Raw genomic sequence first — 22,059 nt, 5'->3', positions numbered from 1 at the left:
CTGGCTGGGCCACTCAACGACATTCAGAGACTTGTCCCGAAGCCACTCCTGCGTCGTCTGGCTGTGTGCTTAGGGTCATTGTCCTGTTGGGAGGTGAACTTTCTCCACAGTCAGGTCCTGAGAGCTCTGGAGCAGGTTTTCATCAAGGACCTCTCTGTACTTTGCTCTGTTCATCTTTCCCTCGATCCTGACTAGTCTCCCAGTCCCTGCTGCTAAAACCATCCCCACAGCATGATGCTGCCACCACCATGCTTCACAGTAGAGATGGTGCCAGGTTTCCTCCAGACTTGACGCTTGGCATTCAGGCCACAGAGTTCAATCTAGAGCAGAGAATCTTGTTTCTCATGGTCTGAGAGTCTTTAGGTGCCTTTTGGCAAACTACAAGCGGGCTGTCATGTGCCTTTTACTGAGGAGTGGCTTCCGTCTGGCCATTCTACCATAAAGAACTGATAGGTGGAGTGCTGCAGAGATGGTTGTTCTTCTGGAAGGTTCTCCCATTTCCACAGAGGAACTCTGGAGCTCTATCAGAGTGACCATCGGGTTCTTGGTCACCTCCCTGACCAAGGCCCTTCCCCCCCGATTGCTCAGTTTGGCCGGGAGGCCAGCTCTAGGAAGAGTATTGGTGGTTCCAAACTTCTTCCATTTAAGAATGATGGAGGCCACTGTGTTCTTGGGGACCTGCAATGCTGCAGAAATGTTTTGGTACCCTTCCCCAGATCTGTGTCTCAACACAATCCTGTCTCGGAGCTCTACAGACAGTTCCTTCGACCTCATGGCTTGGTTTTTGCTCTGACATGCACTGTCAACTGTGGGACCTTATAGAGACAGGTGTGTGCCTTTCCAAATCATATCCAAATCAATAGAATTTACCACAGGTGGACTCCAATCAAGTTTTAGAAACATCAAGGACGATCAATGGAAACAGGATGAATAAGAAGGTAACGTAAAAGAAATGTGGAAAAATTCAAGGGGTCTGAATACTTTCCAAAGACGCGCGCGCACGCTCTCCCTCCCTCCAAGATCTGGGTCAGCCACAGTCACAGATATTTGCATGTACCGCAGGGCAGCTCTCTAAGCCCTCTACTGGTTTTCTTTTTTTTTACCAATGACCAGCCACTGGCATTACACAAAGCATGTGTGTCCATGTATGCTGATGATTAAACCGTATACGCATCAGCAACCACAGCTAATGAAGTCACTGAATCCCTTAACAAAGAGTTGCAGTCTGTTTTGGAGTGGGTGGCCAGTAATAAACATGTCCTGAACATCTCTAAAACTAAGAGCATTGTATTTGGTACAAATCATTCTCTAAGTTCTAGACCTCAGCTGAATCTGGTAATGAATGGTGTGGCTGTTGAACAAGTTGAGGAGACTAAATTACTTGGTGTTAACTTAAGATTGTAAACCGTCATGGTCAAAAGAAAGATGCTTTTTTCACACCACATTCCACAGGCTCTAGTTTTATCTTATCTTGATTATTGTCCAGTCATATGGTCAAGTGCTGCAAAGAAAGACCTAGTTATGCTCCAGCTGGCCCAGAACAGAGCGGCACGTCTTGCTCTTCATTGTAATCAGAGGTCTAACATTAACATATGCTGAGGAAACACTGACTGCCACTTGTTTTTATAAGAAACAATGTGTTGAAAATTCCAAATTGTTTGCATAGTGAACTTACACAAAGCACTGACACATACACACACACATACACCCCCCACCAGACATGCCACGAGGGGTCTTTTCACAGTCCCCAGGTCCAAAACAAATTCAAGGAAGTGTCCAGTATTATACAGAGCCATGACTGCATAGAACTCCCTTCCATCTTATACAGCACACGTGAACCGCAAACCTGGTTTAAAAAAACAAATAAAGCAACACCTCACGGCACAAGGCCTCTCCCCCATGTGACCTACTTGTTGTGTATATGTACTGACATGTATGTGTAACCGATCGATGGGCGCACACACACACACACATTAATGCTTTTAAATTGTCAAGTCTTTTGTCTCAAATGTCTTTTTTGTTATGTGTCGTACCTCAGTCGAACCCCCAGTAAGACCCCAGTGGGACCCCCAGTAAGACCCCAGTCGAAACCCCAGTCGGAACCCAGTAGGACCCCAGTAGGACCCCAGTCGCACCCCAGTGAGACTAGCTGTCGTCATAGAAGATCCTAATAATTAAATCAAACTAGTTAACTCCATGGTGAAGGACGTCTCTGCTGAAATCCACCGAAGGAGTGGTGCAGAGACCATGCTTTGTGGAATTCAGGTCCGACTATATGAATAAAATGTATTATGAAACGCTTACCTTGTACCTATGTTTGTCCTTTAGTTGCGTGCCTTTCTTAGCTGAAATCCATACTTTTTCAAGTATGGACGCTAATCAAATAAAACCACCAACTGTTTGCCCATTGCTGTTGCTCTAAGATGGCAACTCAGCGCAAATTAGCATTTGACAATTGAATCTCAACAAGGAAATAGTCGGTGGATGTTTTTGAATAACGTTTATTGAAAAAGTATGGATTTCAGCTAACAAAGAAAGGAACACAACTACAGAAGACAAACACAGGTACAAGTTAAGCGTTTCATAACCTTTTTTTATTTTATTTAAAAAATAAAAATATTTTTTTTAAGTATTGACCTTGGGAGAATCGATGTAGTCGTTGCTGAATTCCACAAAGCCTGATCTCTGCTTCACTCGTTGGTGGATTTCATCAGAAACGTCCTTCACCATGGAGTGGAGTTTAGTCAGCTAGTTATATCAAAGCAAGTCGGTGTGTGTGTGTGTGTGTGTGTGTGTGTGTGTGTGTGTGTGTGTGTGTGTGTGTGTGTGTGTGTGTGTGTGTGTGCGTAGGGAGCTGAAGGCCTGCAGCCAAGTCATCATTATGAAGGATTAAACAAACAGCAACAACAAGTTATCAGTCCTTGGGGACATGTAGTGTAACGGCTCACCTGTTTGATGTAGTCTATGAGGCTGGGGATGCTCCCCATCTCCAACTTCACCTTGTCCAGAGGTTCCAGCCACTGACTCAGCTCTGGAACACAACACCAACACTGAGAGGATCACTTAGTGTTGCAGTTCACCTTGCAAGGAATTCTGAATAGCAGTTATACACATGTTTTTTGGGGGGTACTTTTCTCCCCAATTTCGTAATATCCAATTGATAGTAACAGTCTTGTCCCATCGCTGCAACTCCCCTGCGGACTCGGGAGAGGCGAAGGTTGAGAGCCATGTGTCCTCCGAAACACGACCCGCCAAGCCGCACTGCTTCTTGAAACACCGCTCGCTTAACCCGGAAGCCAGCCGCACCAACAGGTTGGAGGAAACACCGTCCAGCTGGCGACCGAAGTCAGCTTGCAGGCGCCCGGCATGCCACAAGGAGTCGCTAGAGCGCGATAGGACAAGGAAATCCCATCCGGCCAAACCCTCCCCTAACCCGGACGACGCTGGGCCAATTGTGCGCCGCCTCATGGGTCTCCCCGTCACGGTCGACTGGGACACAACCTGGGATGGAATCCGTCGATGCAGTGCCATAGACCGCTGCGCCACTCGGGAGGCCTTCAACACATTTCTAAGTGGTGATGGGTAGGGCTATGTCATTACAATGATAGAGTTGGGTGTAGAAGTATTTTTAAGATTAAGGTTTAGGGACTACCAGTTCACCCACTGTTGATAAGGTTGGTTTGGCGTTACAGGTCAGAGGTTAGGGGTTAAGGTTGGATACCAACCTGGCGTTGTTATAGTCAGGGGTCAGGAGCTACGCACCCTGTAGTTTAGCGTTGGTGTCATCAGCCTTGGCCAGGATGAGTAGAGGAGCAGCGTGTTGTTCCATGGTACGGAGATCACTGGAGTTCTGAACCACCATCAGCACCAGCATACACGCATAGTTATAGGTCACCGCCTTCCGGGCCTTGGCCTCCCCGTGTCCGTCCTTGCTGTGGTGCTGCAGCAGCGTAACCAGACAGGAGAGGTTGTTCTCCAGGCTGAAGACGTGGGCCACAGCGCTCCTCCCAGTCTGTGTGAAGGTGATGAGGTAGAGGGCATGGAGCATGCTCAGTACCTCCGCACTGTCCCCCTCCTCTAGCCCCACCCCTCCCTCCCCGCCGGCAGTCACGTGACTCATCAGCTCAGACACGCTCTGGAGGGCATGCAGCGCCTGCATCAGCCACACCCCCAAACCCTCTTCACCCAATCCGGGGCCCGAGAACCCGCCGTCGCCCCCAGTGACCATAGGCTCCTCTCCCTCAACCTCGGCGACGGTTGCTAGGAGGCGGAGCAGCAGGTTGGTAGGCGTGGGCTGGGCCAGCATGAAAAGCAGTCCTGATTGGGTGAGAGACAGAAAGTGCAGGACTTCCCTGACGGCGTGAGTGACACCTGTATGCCCCGCCGCCACTGCTGCTGACAACGCCACCGCCGAGCTCTCCAGGAAGTGACATGCATGCATGTACCTGTGGGGTGGGGGGGGAGTTATTAGTACAAATGACTGTGTGTGTGAGCGTGAGTGTGTGAGTGTGAGCGTGTGTGTGTGTGTGTGTGTGTGTGTGTGTGTGTGTGTGTGTGTGAGCGTGTGTGTGTGTGTGAGCGTGTGTGTGTGTGTGTGTGTGTGTGAGAGTGTGTTTTGTGTTGTCCCTACCTGTACAGTGTAGGGTAGGGGTCGTCTCTCTCCTGTGGACCAGTAATGCGTGCGGTTGTAGGGAAGGCCTTTCCAGGGGGCTGGACCATGGTGTGGGGGGCGGTCTCTAGAAGGTGATGTAACTCTTCTAGAACCCCAGCCAACCTATCCAGCTCAGCCTCGCTGACAGGGGAGGGGCCTAATGATGTCTCCTCCTCCATGGCTATGTCAGGCTCCTCCCCCTCATCCTGAAATATAACACTGATCATTCTTATATACTGATATACTGTAGTAATTATATGGACAGTAGAGCCTCAGTCATAGAAACCCCAGAGTTCCACACTGAACTGGGAACTGGTTATGAAATGGGAAACTTTATCAGACCCAAATGACTGTTCTTAAAACGCAGATCTCCAGTCAGTGTGCGCTTACCTGCAGAGGCTCGCTCCAGGCTGCCGCTGTCCTCTGCAGGTCAGTCATAACCTCATAGGCGTGGCCTTTCTGCAGAATGGCGTTGCCCGCGGTTACCACCCGCACGGTTTCCTCCCCCAGGAACAGCTGCACCAACCGCTGCGGGGACACACACACACACAACCTCAGTTAGAAACACACGCAGCCTCTCTATTATAAGGTCTTCATGTGTACCGTATGTCTATGGCCCCTCTCACCTGGTATCCACTCCTCTCTATCTCCCCCTCCTGTAGGAAGGCCTCCACACCAGCGGGGGCACTGGTCAGAGCATCCAGAGCCCTCAGGATACACAGCTTCAGCGTGGACGACACATGGTCCACCTGGAGCAGCTCTAGTAGGAGCTCCAGGGCTCCCTCGTGCAGCAGCGCAGTGAGGCCCTGTGGGCACTCGGCCAAGCAGGAAGCCAGCTTAGCTCCAGCTTTCAGCTGCCTGAGGTTTAGAGCAATGGGTTGGGTCAGAGCTATCTCCATACTAAGACCCTGGAGAGCCCATTGGACCAGAGCTCCAATAGGCTCCTCCCATTCCCCCTGTCCAATCAGAAAGCCCAGCCCTCTAGCGAGCAGCCCTGATGCCTGCTCTAGGGCCGTGACCCAACGGGAGTCACGGTCCTCTCCTATCCCAGCCAGGAGCTCTCTCATCTGGGCAACAACCTCAGCCTCTGCCCCTTCTCCACCTCCAGGCCCCTGTGGACCAACACACACAGCCCCCCTAGCCCTCTCCAGCTGGGAGTCGAAGCGGGTCTTGTAGGGAGGGGTGAAGTAGAGCAGTGGGCGTAGCTCTCTTTCGTAGGGGTCGTACTGGACTGGGGGCACAGAGGCCAGGTCTTCAGGGGTGTAGTCAATGTCAAAACTGGGCAGCTTAAAACTCCCATTGTCCAAGTCATCCTCATCACTACTGATCTGCTCATAACCATCATCACCTGGAGAGAGGAGGGAGGGAGGGTGAGTGAAGGAGGGTGAGGGAGAGAGAAATATTGTAAAACAACAAAAACAAACACAGAAAAAGAAAAGGCCTCACAACACTCACATAAGTGCTAAAACATGAATAACATGATGAAATGACAGTTCACTCAACCAAGAGATAAGAATGAGAGAGAATCACAGCACACAGGCACAGTTAGTTTGTCATGCAAGGGGATCTGATACTACAGCAGCAACAGCCATGGCTCTAAGCCTTATGATTACAACTGGTTAGGCTGGTTGGAACGGCACTGAGCAGGGTGTAGGGTGTAAGGGTCTGAACAGGGTGTAGGGTTGAGGGGTCTGAGCAGGGTGTAGGGTTGAGGGGTCTGAGCAGGGTGTAGGGTTGAGGGGTCTGAACAGGGTGTAGGGTTGAGGGGTCTGAACAGGGTGTAGGGTTGAGGGGTCTGAGCAGGGTGTAGGGTTGAGGGGTCTGAGCAGGGTGTGGGGTTGAGGGGTCTGAACAGGGTGTAGGGTTGAGGGGTCTGAACAGGGTGTGGGGTTGAGGGGTCTGAACAGGGTGTAGGGTTGAGGGGTCTGAACAGGGTGTAGAGTTGAGGGGTCTGAGCAGGGTGTAGAGTTGAGGGGTCTGAACAGGGTGTAGGGTTGAGGGGTCTGAGCAGGGTGTAGGGTTGAGGGGTCTGAACAGGGTGTAGGGTTGAGGGGTCTGAACAGGGTGTAGAGTTGAGGGGTCTGAGCAGGGTGTAGGGTTGAGGGGTCTGAACAGGGTGTAGGGTTGAGGGGTCTGAACAGGGTGTAGGGGTCTGAGCAGGGTGTAGGGTTGAGGGGTCTGAGCAGGGTGTAGAGTTGAGGGGTCTGAGCAGGGTGTAGGGGTCTGAACAGGGTGTAGGGTTGAGGGGTCTGAACAGGGTGTAGGGTTGAGGGGTCTGAGCAGGATGTAGGGTTGAGGGGTCTGAGCAGGGTGTGGGGTTGAGGGGTCTGAACAGGGTGTAGGGTTGAGGGGTCTGAACAGGGTGTAGGGTTGAGGGGTCTGAACAGGGTGTAGGGTTGAGGGGTCTGAACAGGGTGTAGGGTTGAGGGGTCTGAACAGGGTGTAGGGTTGAGGGGTCTGAGCAGGGTGTGGGGTTGAGGGGTCTGAGCAGGGTGTAGGGTTGAGGGGTCTGAACAGGGTGTAGAGTTGAGGGGTCTGAACAGGGTGTAGGGTTGAGGGGTCTGAACAGGGTGTAGGGTTGAGGGGTCTGAGCAGGGTGTAGGGTTGAGGGGTCTGAACAGGGTGTAGGGTTGAGGGGTCTGAGCAGGGTGTAGAGTTGAGGGGTCTGAGCAGGGTGTAGGGTTGAGGGGTCTGAGCAGGGTGTAGAGTTGAGGGGTCTGAACAGGGTGTAGGGTTGAGGGGTCTGAACAGGGTGTAGGGTTGAGGGGTCTGAGCAGGGTGTAGGGTGTAGGGGTCTGAACAGGGTGTAGGGTTGAGGGGTCTGAACAGGGTGTAGGGTTGAGGGGTCTGAGCAGGGTGTAGGTTTGAGGGGTCTGAGCAGGGTGTAGGGTTGAGGGGTCTGAACAGGGTGTGGGGTTGAGGGGTCTGAACAGGGTGTAGAGTTGAGGGGTCTGAACAGGGTGTAGGGTTGAGGGGTCTGAACAGGGTGTAGGGTTGAGGGGTCTGAACAGGGTGTAGGGTTGAGGGGTCTGAACAGGGTGTAGGGTTGAGGGGTCTGAACAGGGTGTAGAGTTGAGGGGTCTGAGCAGGGTGTAGAGTTGAGGGGTCTGAGCAGGGTGTAGGGTTGAGGGGTCTGAGCAGGGTGTAGAGTTGAGGGGTCTGAACAGGGTGTAGGGTTGAGGGGTCTGAGCAGGGTGTAGGGTTGAGGGGTCTGAGCAGCATGCCAGAGCACACACACACTGTCTGAGCCCCCCTACCTTCCTCCATCTCTTCCTCCTCCTCACCCTCATCCTCCTCCTCTTCCTCCTCCTCATCCTCAGGGGCGCTACACTCCGTCCGTGCATCGTCCTCTTCTTCCGGCTCTTCCTCCTCTTCCTCCTCCCCCTCTTCCTCAGGCTCGGCGTCTGAGTAGGGTTCGTCGGCAGGCAGTGAGCTGCGCTCAGGTGAGACGGCCTCCAGGTAGTCCTCCCCTCTTTCAGTCGGCTCCGCCTTGGCCACTCCAACTGACAGTCACCATGGACACCACAGTCGGTTATCACGTCAACCAAAGAGGGCATCAGGTATACACGGATACAAGCTTGCACAAATACATGGAAACGTTACTATTGGCAAGGTTAGCTAGTTGAATATACAGTATGAAATCTGTCCCTGTGAGATGAACATAGAGACGCAGAGAAGTGTGTGTGTGTGTGTTACCGGTCACTGGGACCGGCTCCTCATCATCATCATCTGGTGGGGGCGGTCCAGGAGGGGTGCGGGGGCCTCTGGGTGCTGGTCTGGGAGGACTGCCATTATACTGCTCCTCCTTATCCCACTCTGAGACACACATAGTTTAGTCCACCTTGTGTTTTCCTTTTTGCCATGGAAAATATGATAGTATTGTGATAGTGGTATCCTGGCAACCCTAGTATGAGTCTTCACCCACCTTGTTTGATGATCCTCTTGAGGCCAGTCTGTTGTTGGGGGGGTGGGGGAGGGGGAGGTGGGGGAGAGTCCCGGTCGTGACCATGTGACCTTTCTGCTGTACCGTACACCGCCACCGTCAGGCTGGTGTACCATCCACGCAGCACCAGACCATCTGTGTTCACCTACACAACACACACACTCACCATTACAAACACACAGCGACACACACAACACCGTTCACCTGTAGAGAAAACAGTGACCTTCTACAGACAGAGGGGGGAGGAGTCTTTACCTTTCCATTGGGCCTGAAAACGATGGACTTGTTTTCGTCATATTCAAAACTGTAAGGACGAGCCAGCGAGAGAAAGAGAGACAGAATTATTACATTTCCATTAGTAGTGGAGCAGGCTACAGTAGAGGGGCTGATGTACTGCAAGCTCTCTCTCAGGTGAACAACAACGGCCTGTGAGCGCTTGACTAACATTAGGTTGTGCCTGTGTTCTCTGTTGGAATGCTCCATGTGGCATTCTGGGGTCTACAGTCTGTTGTGTGTGATTCAGCAGGTGCAGCAACAGGGCTACGTTTCTGGCGACCCGTCTCAGAGTGAACAAGGACTAAGACAGTCGTCACAGATTGGTCTCTGCCCTGACAGGTTCTACAGGTGAGACTTGAGCTCTCAAATACTTTTATAGACACATTCTGGGAAGTGAAAAAAAGGGAGGGGCGGGAGAGAGAAATAGACAGATACTGGGAGGGCAGGAGCGACAGAGAGACAGAGGAAGAGGTAGAGAGAGAGAGATAGACAGAGAGAGACAGAGGAAGAGGTAGAGAGAGAGGGATACAGACAGAGAGAGACAGAGGAAGAGGTAGAGAGAGAGAGATACAGACAGAGAGAGACAGAGGAAGAGGTAGAGAGAGAGAGATACAGACAGAGAGAGACAGAGGAAGAGGTAGAGAGAGAGAGAGATACAGACAGAGAGAGACAGAGGAAGAGGTTGAGAGAGAGAGATACAGACAGAGAGAGACAGAGGAAGAGGTAGAGAGAGAGAGATACAGACAGAGAGAGACAGAGGAAGAGGTAGAGAGAGAGATAGACAGAGAGAGACAGAGGAAGAGGTAGAGAGAGAGAGATACAGACAGAGAGAGACAGAGGAAGAGGTAGAGAGAGAGAGATACAGACAGAGAGAGACAGAGGAAGAGGTAGAGAGAGAGAGATAGACAGAGAGAGACAGAGGAAGAGGTAGAGAGAGAGATACAGACAGAGAGAGACAGAGGAAGAGGTAGAGAGAGAGAGATACAGACAGAGAGAGACAGAGGAAGAGGTAGAGAGAGAGAGATACAGACAGAGAGAGACAGAGGAAGAGGTAGAGAGAGAGGGATACAGACAGAGAGAGACACAGACAGAGAGAGACAGAGGAAGAGGTAGAGAGAGAGATAGACAGAGAGAGACAGAGGAAGAGGTAGAGAGAGAGAGATAGACAGAGAGAGACAGAGGAAGAGGTAGAGAGAGAGAGAGAGAGATACAGACAGAGAGAGACAGAGGAAGAGGTAGAGAGAGAGAGATACAGACAGAGAGAGACAGAGGAAGAGGTAGAGAGAGAGAGATACAGACAGAGAGAGACAGAGGAAGAGGTTGAGAGAGAGGGATACAGACAGAGAGAGACAGAGGAAGAGGTAGAGAGAGAGATACAGACAGAGAGAGACAGAGGAAGAGGTAGAGAGAGAGAGATACAGACAGAGAGAGACAGAGGAAGAGGTAGAGAGAGAGATACAGACAGAGAGAGACAGAGGAAGAGGTAGAGAGAGAGGGATACAGACAGAGAGAGACAGAGGTAGAGAGAGAGAGATACAGACAGAGAGAGACAGAGGAAGAGGTAGAGAGAGAGAGATACAGACAGAGAGAGACAGAGGAAGAGGTAGAGAGAGAGAGATACAGACAGAGAGAGACAGAGGAAGAGGTAGAGAGAGAGGGATACAGACAGAGAGAGACAGAGGAAGAGGTAGAGAGAGAGGGATACAGACAGAGAGAGACAGAGGAAGAGGTAGAGAGAGAGAGATAGACAGAGAGAGACAGAGGTAGAGAGAGAGAGATACAGACAGAGAGAGACAGAGGAAGAGGTAGAGAGAGAGAGATACAGACAGAGAGAGACAGAGGAAGAGGTAGAGAGAGAGGGATACAGACAGAGAGAGACAGAGGAAGAGGTAGAGAGAGAGAGATACAGACAGAGAGAGACAGAGGAAGAGGTAGAGAGAGAGAGATACAGACAGAGAGAGACAGAAGAAGAGGTAGAGAGAGAGAGGGATACAGACAGAGAGAGACAGAGGAAGAGGTAGAGAGAGAGAGATACAGACAGAGAGAGACAGAGGAAGAGGTAGAGAGAGAGAGATACAGACAGAGAGAGACAGAGGAAGAGGTAGAGAGAGAGGGATACAGACAGAGAGAGACAGAGGAAGAGGTAGAGAGAGAGGGATACAGACAGAGAGAGACAGAGGAAGAGGTAGAGAGAGAGAGAGATACAGACAGAGAGAGACAGAGGAAGAGGTAGAGAGAGAGGGATACAGACAGAGAGAGACAGAGGAAGAGGTAGAGAGAGAGGGATACAGACAGAGAGAGACAGAGGAAGAGGTAGAGAGAGAGGGATACAGACAGAGAGAGAGGTTGAGAGAGAGGGATACAGACAGAGAGAGAGGTTGAGAGAGAGGGATACAGACAGAGAGAGACAGAGGAAGAGGTAGAGAGAGAGGGATACAGACAGAGAGAGACAGAGGAAGAGGTAGAGAGAGAGAGATAGACAGAGAGAGACAGAGGAAGAGGTAGAGAGAGAGGGATACAGACAGAGAGAGAGGTTGAGAGAGAGGGATACAGACAGAGAGAGAGGTTGAGAGAGAGGGATACAGACAGAGAGAGAGGTTGAGAGAGAGGGATACAGACAGAGAGAGACAGACAAAGAGAGAAAGGGATACAGACAGAGAGGTTGAGAGAGAGGGATACAGACAGAGAGAGAGAGGTAGAGAGAGAGGGATACAGACAGAGAGAGACAGACAAAGAGAGAAAGGGATACAGACAGAGAGGTAGAGAGAGAGGGATACAGACAGAGAGAGACAGAGGTAGAGAGAAAGGGATACAGACAGAGAGAGAGAGGTAGAGAAAGAGGGATACAGACAGAGAGTAGTAGAGGTATATTCGAGAACCACTCTTTGGAAACAAGTGCTTTAATTAATACTTTTAAGTGCTATCCTCTGGGTCCACATTGTACATTTCTGTTGTATATGTCTTTTACACAAATACATTCAATTCAAATAGAATGTACAAAGTGTTACTGACCTGCCCAGTCTGTGGAAGCAGGCGCTGCTGGGTTTAGTGAGGTTGTTGAAGAAAAGCTCCAGCTGGAAGGAATGAGGCGATGTCTCCCTGGAAACACAGACAGGAACAGGATATGACATCGCCACTCAGCCCCCCTTTCAGCCACATGAGAGATCCCATCTGTCCGGTTACGATTACCTCACAAATCACCCAACTACCCCGGTGAGAATGAGGCCAAACTGAACATTACATCTCTGGGGCCTCATTTATCAATATTGCGTAGAAACTTCTACAAAATACTTCTTACGAACGGAATTTAGAATGTTCGTACACATTGATAAATCACACTTTTTCTAACAATCCTACGAGCTTCATGCGTACACCAGTAGGAGATTATCGTTGATAAATACCAACTGTTCTCAGCCTCAGTGCTCGTGCACGACCTTGGCTATTTGCATTTTGAAACGCCCCCAATTAATCATACATGGTCAAAATCATCCCTTTAAAGCCCGTGGGTATATACCACACCATACCAGGACATACAACGTTGCAACCAAAGAAAGCTAAGAAAATAGGAGGTGCTAGTGTCAGAGACTGAGTACAACCAAAAGGTTTTATTTGTCTCTCAGTTGTGGCTTGACCAGTAAAACCATTAAGACAATGAGTTGCTTTAGCAATGGCAAATCTACTTCAAATGAGTAGACAACAGTCAGGAATAAGCCATCCATCCTCAACAGCTCCTTCCTGTAGGCGTATAGGCCAACATTGGCCACCACATTCAGCAGCGTCTTCTGCCCATCACATAAATGATCACCTGCACATTAAGAGAGGAAGCCTTTTCTGTTCACATAGTTCAACTCGTTTTGGGATGGTGTTTTTATGCGATGTGGGTGCCGTCTATTGCTCCGTTTGTATTTGGGAACCCATTGATGGCAAAGAAACCCCTCTTGACTTCAACCTGTTGGGCGACGGCGTAAGGAAATTGTACGTTACAGTTTGATTGCATCCAAAACACTGTCTCATCGAAGCTGTGAGATGCCGATCGACAAGCTCCCGATGCCAAAAACCTGAGGGTGGACAGCACTTGGATGCGCACCGGAATGGCATGCGGTTGCCTTTTTAAAGTAAGTCTTAAGTCCTCACAAAAATCCTAAAAGATTGGCTCATCAGATATAATTTCCCAAAACCAAATCGGTACTTTCTGAGCAAGATCATACTACTGCACAGATACTACTGCACTGTTGGAGCAACGAACACAAGTATTTCACTACACCTGCAGTAACATCTGTTAAATGTGTAAAATTTGATCAACCTCTCATTTCATTTCCCATTATCTCAAGTCCTTTATCATATTTCAACAATGGTTTCACTTTCACACGTGCCTCTAATTTTGGGATCCCGAGTGGCACAGCAGTCTAAGGCACTGCATATCAGTGCAAGAGGCATCACTACAGTCCCTGGTTCGAATCCAGGCTGTATCACATCCTGCCGTGATTGGGCATCCCATAGGGTGGCGCACAATTGGCCCAGCGTCGTCTGGGTTTGGCTGGGGTAGGCCGTCATTGTAAATAATAATTTGTCTTAACTGACTTGCCTAGTTAAATAAAGGTTAAAAAAAAATTTTTTACAAATGACTGTACTTTATGGAAATTCTTATAGTAACGAATGCACTGGTGGTCAAATGATATGCCTGTCAAGATATGTTGCATGAATTCACAATGGAAATACAATGACATTGAAAAATGATTGAATTATTACTCCATCACAATTTCAGACATTTTCAACATAAATTTCCCCCCATTCTACGCTTGACAGTTCCCTTACGCCTCGATCACACTGACAGCGTCATTGCGTTTCGGTACACTAGAAGTACATTCATTTCCAATGGAATGCTGCGTTTGCCTTGCAGAATTGCGCTACAGTGTGTTCTATGTGGTGCATACATTGGATTTATGCATCAAATTGTATGGTAGACGGTTTGACATTAATGGTAGCAGAAGGTGAATGTTGAATTTAGTTGCACAAATATCCAGATGACGCTGCGTTCCATTTTGCACAATGAGGCTGTAGGTGTGATCAAGCCATTATTCCACCACTTGGCACTGTGTGAACACGGTCATGGCAAATGTTCATGTTGATAAATCGCACACTTTGCGTGGAAATGATCCCACTCATGGTTTATGCACATATTTGTGCCTATGCATGATTGATTGAGGCCCCTGAAGTTCCTCTCATAAACATCCCAGTCTCAGATGTCACATGCACATAGCTAGTAGTATATATTTGTTTAGCTCTCCCTTATACACCTTGAATGATGGTTTCTTACCCGAATGCCCGGTTGTCTGGCAGGCTGGTGTGTGCTTTAATTCCAGGGGGAATGACACGCACCTCTGTGATCAGGACCCCACACGGGAACCGCACCACATCCACATTGGTCAGCTAGACACAACACATTTCAATAATTTCACTGTAAGGCCCTACCACATCCGTTGTATTCGGCGTATGTGAAAAATAAAATGTTATTAGATTTTTATTTAGACCATGCGCACAACAAAAACATTCAGCACTTTTTGTGCCATACAAAAACAAAAGGGACAACTGAGAATTTCGTGTATTCATCTGCAGACAGTAATTGTAGGCTGTATCTGTAAAGATGAACAGTCTGAAAACTGTCTGTGTAACGTAAACAGTCCGAGTCGCTAACTAGCAAGTAAACGTACACGTTAGCTGTGTGAGTAGCAAGCGGGTACACAATCTGCGCACACGCCGTTGCCGACTGTCCCGTTGTCCGTTATGGCTAGCTAGTTTCACGTATCCCTATCCCCGCTGCAACTGTAGAAGAGACCACTGAATATAAGAACCCGTAACCTACTTAAAAACGTAATACCTTGCTAGGAAACAATGCATCACACTTAGTTTGGAAGGACGATTTAGTTATTATGTATGGTGGCCACTGTGTTAGCATTAGCCTAGGGGAACGGGGGGTCAGAAGCCGTAGTTAGCTAGCTAACTGGAATCTCAGCAAAGTACACTCCTGGGATAAAATAGCAAGTGGTATTAACACATTTAGCTACCTCTGCACTCTGATGTTTGAATGTATCCAGAAAAAGTAGCTCCGTTAAAGTGTCACCCGCCATGTTTTTCTGTTTTCACTTGGGGTAAACTTCCGGATCTAGCCTCAACGGTTTCCGGGTTTTAAAACCCGACGGCAAGCAGTTCTGTAAAGACAGACCCCGAATCAGTTTAAACCTAATTTGTTACCAATGAGTAACAACACAAACTGATCTGAGGTCGGTGCATAGTGGAGAGTTCATCAAATATTATTCAGGCTTCTGGCAATGGCACTCTCATAATAAGTTATAAAAGGTGCCGTAATAAAACAGGCAATAGCCTGACTTTGAATATTTGATATATGTATTTTACAATAGCCTAAATGAAAACAATGGATCTACATATTTTTCATCACTGTTTATTTTTAAATAGGCCTTATAAACTTTATTGTAATGATGTCACTGATTTGCCACGATTGGCTGGTCTCAATATTTTCTCAGCAGTAGCAGAAATGCAGAAAACAACATTATGTTACATTACATTGTTTTCAATAACATTTCCCACTGCAGCCTATATGCCAAGGGTAGCATTTGGAAATAGCCTATGCACTCGTCTACTCATGAATTGAGATAAAAACTAGGCAATGATCAGTGTGTAGGCTAGTATATGAGATTGTTGTTCTTCTCATGTATGTTGTTCAGGTCGGGCCGATGGGTTTGTCGCGATGCCGTGCCACGTCCCTGTTTGAAAGCACCAATAGGGACAGCACTCAGAAAGAGAAGGGGTGTATTCATTACGGAAACCGTTTACAGGTTATTAAGAACCAAACGAAAGCAAACGGAGGAAACAAGAGTTTCTATTGGACAAATGCAGGTAGGTCCCTCTCCGTTTCGTCCCGTTTGCTTCCGTTTAAGAAGCGCTTTGTAACAGAATCGGCGTAATGAACACGCCCCATGCAGGTAGATACCTGGGTCACGTGGTCCGCAGCGCACACAGGTAGGTGCATCACAAAAAAAGGGAACATTCAGCCATTACACTGCGATGAGGTGTGCCGGAGATTTTGCATAGATTATCAAGCAATCAAGAAGCCACTAAACATATCTGGAGTTGCTGAGCACACCTTTGCGCATAGGTGTCTGGGTGTGGGTGGCTGGATTCTTTGGGTTCTATACTGTTCTGGGGGTGTAGCTGTAGGTTATTTTCTATTACTTTGGGTGTAATTAGAGTAGTTTATCTTTGTATTTATCCTGAAAATGACGGCTCAGGTAGACTACCTGGCGGTGTTGTTCACCACCACATCTGGTGCGAGCGGAGACCTCTTGGGTTCGGACGAGACGGAGCTCGAGCAGTTGGTGTGGCAGCTCGTGGACTTGAAGAACAAAAAGGTCATCTTTAAAATATAGACGACAACCTTTCTTCTGTTTATGAGGTCTAATGACAAAACTGATCATAAGTGTGCCATAAATCGGCTACTCCATTATGCATATTAAAGTGTGTTTTTTAAGTGTACACATGCCTATAGCCTATGAAAATGTACATTTGATAATGACGTTGTTATTTTAAATGTACTGAAGTGTGTGTGTTTTCTCTCTGGTCCAGTTGGGAAAGGTGAATGAGGTGTTAATACGGCCTGAGCACTCGGACCTGGCAGAAGATTGTCTGGGGGAGAGAGAAGACAGCGAGGAGTCTGTCTCTACAGTCACAGGCTTGGAGCACGCGCTAAACCTGGTACAGACAATATCTGTTGTCTCGTGATTTTTATGAAATACATTTTTGACCTCATCAGATTCTGCTTTGTCATCCATTCATCCTTCACTCGAAATCAGGGGCACCTATGCATTGATTGGAGTTTTATAACAATTGATTGTTTATTTAGGCCTTGATCCTGGGATATCTAATTATGATTGGCTAATAATTAATCATCGTTTTCGATCCCTATAGATTTGATGGCATTTTACTTGACAGCCTGAGGGACAGTTGCAAAAGTCTATTGAGTGATGAGGTGTGGATCTTTAGAGCTTAGTAATGCAAATTACCACCCAATTTGCATAATGAGGCTTATACAACTAGCAGCAATTAAAGTGCTTGTTCTCTGGGTGGTTATCTGAACCAAAAATATAAACCATACATAGACAAAAGACAATAGACAGACATACACACACAAACATCATGACATCACCCCACAAATCGTTTCCAGCCACTGAAAGTAACATCCAGTCATTCAAGTGGGACTTTATCACAAGCATTAAGGTGTAAGCCTATATTTGGATGTTTTTGTAAATATTTTGTCTTCATGGTAATACTTTCCATAAAGGTAGACTCAGTTGAAATAGTCTATAAACAGCATTAATAGGTGGTTTATTAGTGAGTAGTAAACAGTTATAACTCATTGGTTGAAATTGTATACTGTGGTCAACGTTTTGGCGCTTGCTGAATAATGAGATTATAAATGGCTGCATTGTTATTCATCATCACCAGAATAATGATCACACTTTCAACCAATAAAATGTTAGTGGATTTTCAATATTACCAGTGAGTTGTTCTGTAACTGTTTATTACAGATGTATTATCTGATCTTGATTTAAAGAGTTTACATTGTAGCTGATCTCTTCCTGTGTTTTAAACAGTTCCATCTGAGATTGACCAATGATGTGAACAGCTTGGGTGCGGGCACGTCAGTGTGTGTGTGTACGGACGGGCAGCTCCACATTCGCCAGGTTCTCCACCCCGAAGCTGCGGGCAAGGTAAGGGTACAGGCTGGCAGGGCGGGGGGCACAGTTACCTCCAGCAGAAGCATTTGGTGTTCACAGAACCATAAAGTAATGTGTTTTGTCAGCTGTTCTGGCAAGATCCTGCTCTACATGATGTTGAAATGGGAGGTTGTCTTGACATATTGTCTTGGCTTTGTTTGAACATGAACGCGCGCACACACACACACACACACACACACACACACACACACACACACACACACACACACACACACATACCGTTCTCCTATTACATCTTGCCCCCCCTCAATATTCAGACCCATGGGGAACCTAACTTTATTGACATGAGTAAATATGTAAATGAGGGTAGTAAACAGACAGCGTAGCTCCTGATACGACCCAACACCTAACAGCTGCCAATGGTTGGCTGCACATGTTCTCTTCCTCCTCTACTGTTCAATCAATAATAATATGGTCAGAAGGTTTTTAAAGGGGCATACTACAGTATATTTGGTCCGTGCAAGACTCAAACTCTGGTGATCCAAGCACATGCCACAGTCAGTTCCCCTGGGTTAATGTATGGGACTTTACCCACTGGGCACACACTGGTTGAATCAACATTGTTTCCACGTCATTTCAATAGAATTACGTTGAACCAACTTGGAATAGACGTTGAATTGACGTCTGTGCCCAGTGCGTAATATCTGCAGTTGTCTTCCTCTGCAGAACCTGGCACTGCCAGAATGTTTCAACTCCTTTTTTGACCTGAGGAAAGAGTTCAGGAAGCACTTCCCCTCTGCAGACACCAAGAGCCTGGAGGTGCAGTATATGGCAGAATGTATCCTTACAACTGAGAAACACAGCAATGACACTCACAGCAAAGACACTTGGTTCATTTTACACACACGCAGACATGCACTAGCAGCATGCACCTACACTACAGAAGCAGGGTTCATGCAAATCATGAACCCTGCTTCTGTAGTGTAGGTTACATTTACATTTTAGTCATTTAGCAGACGCTCTTATCCAGAGCGACTTACAGTAGTGAATGCATACATTTCATAAATGTTTTCTCCGTACTGGTCCCCCGTGGGAATCGAACCCACAACCCTGGCGTTGCAAACACCATGCTCTACCAACTGAGCCACACGGGACCACAGGTTCACGCTGCTAGTGCGTGTGTGTGTGCTCACGCACGCGCGTGCGTGGTTGTGAGAGAGAGAGAGCACGAGAGTGTGTGTGATACTGAAGTGAACACACTCCCATGGGGGAGGCGTCTGCAGGCCTCAGGGTGTTGGCTGTGGGACTAGAGGTTTTGAAATGCAAATAGAGACACAATTGACGTGTCTCACTGTAGCTCCAAGAGGAACATTCTGTGTGTTGAGCCAACAGGACCAGCCCTACACACCTACCAGGAAGCAGGACTAACACACACACACACATGCACACACATGCACACACACATGCACACACACCTTGCTTGTTCCTCCTGTAGTTTTCTCCTTGACCACGGTTTCATCAGCTCTCAATGTAACTGTGGAGCCAGTAGCCATCCTGGATCCAACAGCCGTCCTGGATCCAACAGCCGTCCTGGATCCAACAGCCATCCTGGATCCAACAGCCGTGTTGTCACCGGTCACAGCAGCACTGCAGGTCCAGACCATGGCCAACATCGTCCTAGCCCTGCTATTGGAACCCTTATGTGAGTGACACACTAACTTACACAAACTCTGACTTTTCTCACAATGTTGTCGTTGTTGCTTATCTTTGACTTCTGCTCTGGTCTTCTGTTTGTTGTAGGTCACACATTCTCAAACCCAGAGAGAGTCACTGAGAAGTTTGAAAGCGGCACTTGGTAACTAGACTCGTTAAGATAGATTAGCAGTAAGGTAGATTATATGATACTATTTATTGGTGTTCTTACATAGTTGGATGGAGCGGGTGAGTGATTTGATGCTAACTGGTGTGTGTGTGTGTGTGTCCGTGTGCATGTGTGTGTGTGTGTAGCAGTAAGATGGAGCGTGTGTGTGACAACACAGTGATCAGAGCGAGGGGGTTGCCATGGCAGTCATCTGACCAGGACATCGCTCGCTTCTTCAGAGGACTCAACATTGCCAAGTATGTGTGTTCAGTGTCTAGTGGTGTGTTGTCTGTTGTGTTTAACTCGTTGCTGTTATGATGGTGTGTAGTGTATTGAAATTGTTTTAATAGCTGTAATGCTGTGTGTTGTCCAGAGGTGGCGCTGCGTTGTGTCTGAACGCCCAGGGTCGGAGGAACGGAGAGGCTATGGTCCGCTTCATCAGTGAAGAGCACAGAGACATGGCCCTGCAGAGACACAAACACCACATGGGCAACAGATACATAGAGGTCGTCTGTTAATAACCTATTATCAACCTATTACTGACCCTAACCCTAACCAACGGTACATAGAGGTAACCTGTTAATAACCTATTACTAACCCTAACCAACGGTACATAGAGGTAACCTGTTAATAACCTATTACTGACCCTAACCCTAACCAACGATACATAGAGGTAACCTGTTAATAACCTATTATCAACCTTTTACTAACCCTAACCAACGGTACATAGAGGTAACCTGTTAATAGCCTATTACTGACCCTAACCCTAACCAACGGTACATAGAGGTAACCTGTTAATAACCTATTATCAACCTATTACTAACCCTAACCAACGGTACATAGAGGTAACCTGTTAATAACCTATTATCAACCTTTTACTAACCCTAACCAACGGTACATAGAGGTAATCTGTTAATAACCATTTATCAACCTTTTACTAACCCTAACCAACGGTACATAGACATAACCTGTTAATAACCTATTACTGACCCTAATCCTAACCAACGATACATAGAGGTAACCTGTTAATAACCTATTATCAACCTATTACTAACCCTAACCAACGGTACATAGAGGTGACCTGTTAATAACCTATTATCAACCTATTACTAACCCTAACCAACGGTACATAGAGGTAACCTGTTAATAACCTATTATCAACCTATTACTAACCCTAACACTAACCAACGGTACATAGAGGTGACCTGTTAATAACCTATTATCAACCTTTTACTAACCCTAACCCTAACCAACGATACATAGAGGTGACCTGTTAATAACCTATTATCAACCTATTACTAACCCTAACCCTAACCAACGATACATAGAGGTGACCTGTTAATAACCTATTATCAACCTATTACTAACCCTAACCCTAACCAACGGTACATAGAGGTGACCTGTTAATAACCTATTATCAACCTTTTACTAACTCTAACCAACTATACATAGAGGTGACCTGTTAATAACCTATTATCAACCTATTACTAACCCTAACCCTAACCAACGGTACATAGAGGTGACATGTTAATAACCTATTATCAACCTTTTACTAACTCTAACCAACTATACATAGAGGTGACCTGTTAATAACCTATTATCAACCTTTTACTAACCCTAACCAACGGTACATAGAGGTGACCTGTTAATAACCTATTATCAAGCTATTACTGATCCTAACCCTAACCAACTATACCTATCGGTAACCTGTTAATAACCTATTATCAACCTATTACTGACCCTAACCAATGGTACATAGAGGTGACCTGTTAATAACCTATTATCAACCTTTTACTAACCCTAACCCTAACCAACGGTACATAGAGGTAACCTGTTAATAACCTATTACTGACCCTAACCCTAACCAACGATACATAGAGGTAACCTGTTAATAACCTATTATCAACCTATTACTAACCCTAACCCTAACCAACGATACATAGATGTAACCTGTTAATAACCTATTACTGACCCTAACCCTAACCAACGATACATAGAGGTGACCTGTTAATAACCTATTATCAACCTATTACTAACCCTAACCCTAACCAACGGTACATAGAGGTGACCTGTTAATAACCTATTATCAACCTTTTACTAACTCTAACCAACGGTACATAGAGGTGACATGTTAATAACCTATAATCAACCTTTTACTAACTCTATCTATGGTCCTGCTCAGATACTAACAACATCAATAAATAAGTGAACGTAACCTGGAGCCTAAAGAGCAGGAGTTAATGCCATGTCTTGTCTGCTGCAGGTGTACAAGGCAACAGGAGAGGACTTCCTGAAGATAGCAGGCGGTACCTCCAGTGAGGTGGCGTTGTTCCTGTCTCGTGAGGACCAGGTGATTGTCAGGATGAGAGGTCTTCCCTTCACCGCCACACCTGACCAGGTGCTGGCCTTCTTCTCCCAGGGGGAGGGGCCTAAAGAGGCGTGTCCTGTCAGTGGTGACAAGGATGGCATCCTATTTGTGCGTTTCCCTGATGGAAGGCCGACAGGCGACGCCTTTGTCCTATTCGCTAGTGAGGAGCATGCTCAGTGCGCTCTCAGGAAGCACAAAGACATCCTG

General features: G+C 47.3%; 2 protein-coding genes across 7 annotated transcripts in view; one reads left to right on the top strand and one right to left on the bottom strand.

Moving 5' to 3' along the window:
• The window catches only part of LOC115181018 (protein virilizer homolog), a 30,890-nt gene extending 15,847 nt beyond the window's left edge, over positions 1-15,043 (bottom strand). For 2 of the 3 annotated variants that reach the window (XM_029743132.1, XM_029743134.1), the window contains exons 1-12: positions 14,936-15,043; positions 14,188-14,300; positions 11,883-11,969; positions 8,850-8,898; positions 8,577-8,739; positions 8,348-8,467; positions 7,909-8,154; positions 5,278-5,999; positions 5,042-5,179; positions 4,631-4,857; positions 3,763-4,445; positions 2,949-3,031 (exon numbers count right to left, since the gene is read on the bottom strand). In XM_029743132.1, the coding sequence (XP_029598992.1) occupies positions 2,949-3,031; positions 3,763-4,445; positions 4,631-4,857; positions 5,042-5,179; positions 5,278-5,999; positions 7,909-8,154; positions 8,348-8,467; positions 8,577-8,739; positions 8,850-8,898; positions 11,883-11,969; positions 14,188-14,300; positions 14,936-14,998 (2,694 nt within the window). In that variant the 5' untranslated portion in view covers positions 14,999-15,043. The remainder of the gene's footprint in view (positions 1-2,948; positions 3,032-3,762; positions 4,446-4,630; positions 4,858-5,041; positions 5,180-5,277; positions 6,000-7,908; positions 8,155-8,347; positions 8,468-8,576; positions 8,740-8,849; positions 8,899-11,882; positions 11,970-14,187; positions 14,301-14,935) is intronic. The other variant, XM_029743135.1, reaches the window with a different exon arrangement.
• Positions 15,044-15,918: 875 nt separating this feature from the next.
• LOC115181028 (epithelial splicing regulatory protein 1) overlaps positions 15,919-22,059 on the top strand; it is a 17,477-nt gene continuing 11,336 nt past the window's right edge. For all 4 annotated transcript variants that reach the window (XM_029743155.1, XM_029743158.1, XM_029743154.1 and 1 more), the window contains exons 1-9: positions 15,919-16,297; positions 16,512-16,640; positions 17,540-17,656; positions 18,350-18,461; positions 19,146-19,325; positions 19,424-19,478; positions 19,631-19,741; positions 19,858-19,990; positions 21,748-22,059. The exon at positions 21,748-22,059 is cut by the window's right edge and continues 51 nt beyond it. In XM_029743155.1, coding sequence (XP_029599015.1) covers positions 16,166-16,297; positions 16,512-16,640; positions 17,540-17,656; positions 18,350-18,461; positions 19,146-19,325; positions 19,424-19,478; positions 19,631-19,741; positions 19,858-19,990; positions 21,748-22,059 — 1,281 coding nt within the window. In that variant the 5' untranslated portion in view covers positions 15,919-16,165. The remainder of the gene's footprint in view (positions 16,298-16,511; positions 16,641-17,539; positions 17,657-18,349; positions 18,462-19,145; positions 19,326-19,423; positions 19,479-19,630; positions 19,742-19,857; positions 19,991-21,747) is intronic.

Source organism: Salmo trutta, unplaced genomic scaffold (assembly GCF_901001165.1).
Source record: "Salmo trutta unplaced genomic scaffold, fSalTru1.1, whole genome shotgun sequence".
NCBI classification, from domain to species: Eukaryota; Metazoa; Chordata; class Actinopteri; order Salmoniformes; family Salmonidae; genus Salmo; species Salmo trutta.
The sequence above is the reverse complement of the archived record's forward strand: the minus strand, read 5'-3'. Positions and strand labels throughout refer to the sequence as shown.